Here is a 6,760-nt window from a genome sequence, read left to right as displayed (position 1 = left end):
TTAGCTTATGGCTTTTATCAGTATACCAGTTAATTTTAAAACTCATTTAGCATTTCTAGACTCAACCCTGCTCTCATTACATTAAACTAGGCGAGGGCTTTTATTGTGGAAAGGTGTATCATTTATGTTTCTTTATGGGGTTTCCCCACTTTTCCAGGACTGTGTGCCAGTGGAGGCTCTTAACAGGTTGGTTCTTTTCCACTGTTTCCATTATTAGGCACTCTCATTCCTACTGCTTTTGTTGGACTTTCAGTTTTTCTGTTGTTTGCAGACGGCTTATGAGTCACTCATAGCAGGAAGTGGGCTGTGACCTTGTTATCCATCATTGTTCCAAGACTTTTAAATACATGTGTGAGTCATCGAATGCAAATTGGTAATTATAGCATGTATTATTATTATCATTGTATTATTAATGAATGTGATACAGAGTAAAACCTTTTTGGGTAGAAAAGATGGAAATGTAGCTCTAGCGAAATTCATTCATCATCCACTTTGTTAGAGAAAATATCCAGTGAGCAGCAGTTTGAGGCAAAATGCTTTTTTGACGTCAGAGCTGATAGTAAGAAAATATGACGCATCATTTCATAAAGCTCATATCTCACACTGGTGTCTTGAACATGACATTGAGTTCAATGTATGCAAATGGACTCCACAGTCACCAGATCGCAATCCAGTACAGCACCTTTGGGATGCAATGGAACAGGAGATACACATCATGGATGTGCAGCCAACAAACCTGCAGCATGTGTGATACGATCGCATCAACATGGACCAAAATCTCACATTTTGAATCTGTCATGAGAAATTAAAGCAGTTCTGAAAAGCAAAAGTGGGGGTGGTGCAGGTACACACGTGTACCTTATCAAGTTTATTACTGTAAGTTTGCAATAAAGATGCTTAAAAAGAGCCAAAAACTATAAGACAAGTATAAAATTAAAAGGTTTCGCTTTTTTATGTGACATATTTTAAGTGTGTTAATTTCTTGGTTATGATTATACTGCAAACGGTTGTGTGTCCATGAGGATACAACCTACTATAACTCACACATTTTTGTGTAAACAGTAAGAAGTGTTGGATAGCACCGCCAGAGACTGAGTGTAACTTTTCACATTTCCTTTGTGTTACGTTTCCTCTCAAAAGGCTGAAAAAAGGTTGGAGCAGAAACCACAAAGGGTTCTCCTATGGGAGCAGGTGGCAGGACTCTGTGCTTATAGTTGGCACCATTATTTCTAAGAGTGTGGCGATCCTTAAATAGCCTTAAATCTCTCTCTCTCCAGTCTCTTTTTTGCAGGACAGTTTAATCAGCAAATTCCATTAAAGGACAAAATCAGCAATGAGTGCAGAACATAAACATCAGTGTTTTATACTTTTATTCCAACTTTAACCAGCCGCTTCTTCAGACAAAGCCAAAGTGCAACAGACTGAACATGTAAAACAAACATTTCATCAGTGAGTCATTATTTCCAGGACATCATCAAAACTCATCGAGGTTGCTTCTGGTGTCCCGTAGCTTTGTGAGGGACATCAGCACCTCCTCTGTCGGCCTCCTGCCCAGCTGTTTACCCCCTCTGCTCCTCACGTTCACTGTTCCACTCTCACGCTCCTTATCACCCACCACTGCACAGAAACACACACAAAAGACTGTCAAATATGTCAACAGTACTGAAAAACAGTCGCAGTCTTTAGTATTTTAAGTAGCCTCTTAGTTATTCATCTTTACCAAATATGTAGTTATACTGGGCGAGCTGAGCAGAGCGGATCTTCTTATTTAAGGTGGCTCCCTCATCGTCATTCAGATCTGCCATAAAGCCAGCTTCATGGAACTGCTGGACCACCTTAACAGGAGAGAGAGAGGGATTCATTCTTTTAAGACTGTATCTGTAATCTACCTCTTATATTAAAGAACAAATTAATCATGGCAGGATGAAAGTTCACTTTGTCTGCTTATGCACCCGAAGCAAATTTCCATCAGACACTGACCTGCCTGCCGTACGACTCATTGTTGCCCCCCACAGGAATAACTGCGACCTGAGCCGGAGACAGCCACAGAGGCCTGGGTGAGGCACAGAGGGGGGTGACAGGTTAGCGTACAGCTACAGGACAATAATCCCACTAACGGGGTACATTCAGATTTTGTGCATTATCATCTTCTCACCATTTCCCTCCAAAGTTTTCAGCCAGTATGGCCATCATCCTCTCCAGCGATCCCAGCACTGCTCTGTGGATCATTACTGGTCTGTGCAACTGTCCGTCTCGTCTGAGAGAAAGGTTACAAAAAAAGAGATCAGGAGGTGGTGCAGCGTGGCCAAGCTACAGACACAAATACTCTTCTTGACAGTATTGTGAACTTTACATTATACTGAAGTGAAGTAGCTGAGTGGAAGTAAATATGCAGATCTCTGTTGCTTATTTCTAACCTACTTTTCCTATAAACTGTTCTACAATGGGACACTAATCTATTGTTGAACATATAATCTAATCAGATTATAATCAAAAACACTTCAGTAGATGTGGACCAAATTCGACACACTTGAGCTGATAAATCCAATAAAGTGCTAATGTTTCATCATCAAATTAGCTCCCAAAGTTAGACTTGTGCCATCTTATCCCGAGTGATTACTGGAGATAGATATATATATACACAAGGATGCATTCTCAACAAAAAGAAGTGGCCAACTGTAAAGGAGTAGTGGTTTAAATCAGTGCAGGAATGTTAAAGAGATTGAATGCCAACTACTGAAATTTATGAGTGACTCACCCGACGTACTGAAGGTCAAATCTGATTGGCAGCTGGAAGTCCAGCTGGATCGTGGCACACTGGTGCTGTCTGCCAATAGCATCTTTGATCAGGATGTCAATCTGATGAAACATGAAGGCGTGCGTTATTACCGGGCTTCACTTTTCCCTTCCAGTTTAGCGCTCTGAGACAAAGTACCTTTTTGTGCACTGAATCATTAGAAATGGGTTTCTGAGAGAAGCTGATTAGCTGCTTAGATTGTGGTTTAAAAATCCTGGATACACGTTTCTCTGTTTCAACGAGCGGTTAAGCTCAACCTGACTTCACCCATCGCCTCCTCTCAGTGCTTCCACATGAGCACGCTGACGTTTATCTGAGGCCGACTTCTTCTTGGAAAGATAAATTAAGTCTCAACCCCCCCCCCAAAAAAAGCAAAGGTCATTGCCGCACTGTCGTTTCAATTTTATTTAAAAATAAACAAAAACAAACAAACAAAAGCAAACGCACACAAAACCTCTAAATATTCTGTGAACTACAATAATTCGTGTCTGTAGTTTCTCTGTGCAGAGCCGAAGCAGAACAAAGATGTCTTAATCTGCGTTGCAACATAAATAAATCCCCTTTAGAGGAATTAAAATCATTAAATCTAATTTTATTATTGTCAAAACTTGAGAAATGCTCTTGTTTGTTGTTCTCCCAAGATTTCAGAGATAATGAAGAGAAAATGTAAGCTTGGCTCTGTATCAAATGGAAAAATGATCTACCTGCCAGCACCTCTAAGCTGATGAACACATTGTTACAGGCTTGTGAGAAACAAAGGTTTCACTGGACTACTGTGGAAAAAACTGAGTGCAGCCCAGTATTCAGTAGCTGGTAGAGCAACAACTGTAGAGTCCTAGCCCACTCTCCTTTACACAGAGTTTCAATCAGGTTGAGGTCTGGACTTTAACTGGGGTATTGTAGATTTGCTGCAGTGCATTAAGTTGTTGTCCTGTTGCATCTGGTCATCTCAACAAGGGGCCCAGGCCCTGGGGCCCCAGAACAAGCCCAAATCATCACCCCTCCACCACCGAGCTTGACAGCTGCTATGAGGTGTTTGTGCCGATATGCTGCGTTCGGTATTTTGCAAATGTGCTGCCGAGCATTATGACCAAACATCTCCACTTTGGATTCTTCTGTCTAAAGGACATTGTTACAGAGGTCTCTGGTTTATTCAGAACTTTGCAAATCTAAGCATTGTTTTTTGTTCTTTTTAGATAGAAGAGGCTTTCTAAACAAGTCATACTTGTTCAGTCTTTTTATAACTGTACTGTCACAACTTTTAACATGCTAACTGAGGACCGTAGAGTCTGAGATGTAGACCTTGGGTTTTTCTGAACATTGCATGGACTGACCCTGGGGTGAATTTCCTGGGACGTTCACTCCTATTGTGGCCAGACCAGCCAACTGTCAGAACTTCTGCTTTAAAAGAAGTGGCAACACTTTCTGATGATCAGTCAGTCAAGTGCATTTGATTAGCAACAACCCAGCTGTTAGACTTAGTTTTTAGTTGGACTGAATTAGAGTCATGTTTTTTTCCAGTTTGAGGATACAAGTCAGGCAGTTAAGACTCGGAAGTTGCTATACCTGATAAAGAATTTTCCCACATGGAGACCACCCTAAAACCATTTCTTGGCTTGCTTTTGAGGTGCTGGTAGCTGTCCCAAAAGTAGCTGCTTCCACCATTTCTGAGTCAATATGCTAAGCTAATCAGCTCTCCTGGTAAATCTTTAATAGTGCTTCAACATAAAAAAAACCCAAACAAACAAAAAGAACCAAAACAAAACAAAACACACATTCCCTTAAAGTTTTTTACATTAAGGAGGAAGTGACTAAACTGATGTCACGATGCTTTGGTGTAAACAAACAGTGATAAACAACATTTACTCCTGAGTCCATTAAGTGCACGTCTTCCTTCTCACTGACCTTTGGTCCGTAGAACGCTCCGTCTCCTGGGTTTAATTCCCAGCGTTCACCAAACTGCTGCAGACTCCTCTCTAACTGCTTCTCTCTCACACACACACACACACACACACACACACACACACACACACACACCAAAGTCCACAATAAGCAAGTAGTTGCATGACAGAATATAAGTACATTAAAGCACATTATGATCGCCATGTCTGTGTTTGAACTGTGCAGGCTCAGAACTGTTATGTTAAATTACACTCAATTGAATCAGCTTAGATTGCTGCTGTGCCCATTTAAAAAGTGCTCGGGGGATTTGGAGATATACATCTACCCAACAGCCTGACGCAAAGCAGCTCTCGACTGGAAAGTACCACTTACATAACTGATAGGTTAAGTGGAAATGCCTCCCCCCTGGCTGCCACTCAAGAGTACACATATATACACACACACACGTTGAACAGCTGTGTCTGTGTAGGACTGCTTTTAGCACACAATATGATGGAGAGTGTGTCAACGTGTTTGTTTACCTGCTCAGCAGTGTCCCACTGATCAGGCTCCCCCAGGCACGGCGTGGGTCGCGTAGACAGCAGGCAGTGAAAGGAAAACCCAAACACTTGATAGACGCTCCTCACAAAGTCCAAACAAGTCACAATCTCTTCTTCCAGCTGGGAAAAAAGAAAGAAAAGTCAGGAAGAGGTCAACATGAGGACATAATAATAACAGAAAAGTGTACACAGCTGAGAGACCAACAACAACTGAGAGTGTAAAAATTAAACCAAGATCGAATTTCTCAGGCTGACATAGTGGTGATCATCATGTGACCACCGTCTCTGAATTAACAAGGTGCAAACAGAAAGGCTGAAGGAACAGTATCATGGGAAGGCTGCAGGACTCCATGTAGGGGATCAGATTTACTGCAGAGCCACAAAGGCTTACATACGGAGGTGCAAAGTCTGAAAAGGACAAAGACCTTCATTCATCCAGGCTAAAGCTTCCTGGAATGTCTCAGGAGTCATTTACACAGCCCATCTAATCACTGAAATGCGGTTCCACGTGGGTCTCGTTTACAGCGTCTGTCCCACTTAAACATGCCTTGGTTTAGAAACGAGAGATCATCTGCCTGTTTGCGTACCTGTTCAGGTGTGCAAAATATGTGCGCGTCATCCTGGCAGAACCTGCGAACGCGAGTGAGACCTCCCAGAGCGCCGGAGAGCTCATTACGATGCAGCGCCCCGAAGTCGGCCCATCGCAGAGGGAGCTCTCTCCACGAGCGAACGCGCTGCTCAAACATCAGGCTGAACACAACAAAGGAGAGTCAGTCTCTGCAAAGGCACCCGAGCACAGGTAGGTAAGGTGTGTGTGTTCACCAGTGTGCAGGACAGTTCATGGGTTTGAGAGCGTAGGTCTGAGAGTCCTCTGATTTCACAGTGAACATGTTCTTGCTGTAGTGCTCCCAGTGGCCAGAGCGCTCCCATAACGCAGTGCTGTATAGCGTTGGGGTCACGACCTCAGTGAAGCCTCGCCTTCGGTATTCACACTATGAGAGGTCAGGAAGGAAGGACTTGTGTGACAATGAGTGGAGGACAGGGTCAAATGGTCACAGGGTCAAACAGCATAGAGACTTTAGGCTAAAAAGGCTGACATCCTGACCGCTGACATGAACACGTATGACCTCAGCATTACAATCAGCAGAGCACGTGTTGATGCGTGTTATTACGTTTAAATGGACAACATTCAATAAATACACACACTCAATGAACAACTTCCTGCATAAGCGGCATTTTATCATTATATAAAACCAACTAAGGTCACAGTTGGATTTTGAATAATCAAATTAAAGCTTGTGGGGCATTTTTTGGTTTTAGTTGCATAAGCGGTGTTGAAAAGGGCCGGAGCTCACTTAACAGGTTTTTTCTGCAAGCAGATAGTTCATTTGAACCATTATACAGTTATTTCTTGATTTTTGATTAAACAACTTTTGATGTACCACAAACAGGCAAACTAACTAGAGAAAAAATGTTTCCTGTGTAATGCTGTGTTCATTCTTTAAAGCCACAACTAAGCAGT

General features: G+C 42.4%; 1 protein-coding gene across 2 annotated transcripts in view; it reads right to left on the bottom strand.

Moving 5' to 3' along the window:
• Window positions 1–1,353: 1,353 nt before the first annotated feature.
• Window positions 1,354–6,760, bottom strand: part of tars2 (threonyl-tRNA synthetase 2, mitochondrial) — a 31,113-nt gene continuing 25,706 nt past the window's right edge. For both annotated transcript variants that reach the window (XM_082553104.1, XM_082553103.1), the window contains exons 10-18: window positions 6,061–6,230; window positions 5,826–5,988; window positions 5,221–5,358; window positions 4,703–4,780; window positions 2,759–2,859; window positions 2,156–2,257; window positions 1,981–2,053; window positions 1,721–1,835; window positions 1,354–1,617 (exon numbers count right to left, since the gene is read on the bottom strand). In XM_082553104.1, coding sequence (XP_082409230.1) covers window positions 1,475–1,617; window positions 1,721–1,835; window positions 1,981–2,053; window positions 2,156–2,257; window positions 2,759–2,859; window positions 4,703–4,780; window positions 5,221–5,358; window positions 5,826–5,988; window positions 6,061–6,230 — 1,083 coding nt within the window. In that variant the 3' untranslated portion in view covers window positions 1,354–1,474. The remainder of the gene's footprint in view (window positions 1,618–1,720; window positions 1,836–1,980; window positions 2,054–2,155; window positions 2,258–2,758; window positions 2,860–4,702; window positions 4,781–5,220; window positions 5,359–5,825; window positions 5,989–6,060; window positions 6,231–6,760) is intronic.

The sequence above is a fragment of the Aulonocara stuartgranti genome, assembly GCF_965226115.1.
Source record: "Aulonocara stuartgranti genome assembly, chromosome: 11".
NCBI lineage: Eukaryota > Metazoa > Chordata > Actinopteri > Cichliformes > Cichlidae > Aulonocara > Aulonocara stuartgranti.
This window is presented reverse-complemented; position numbering and strand designations above follow the sequence as displayed.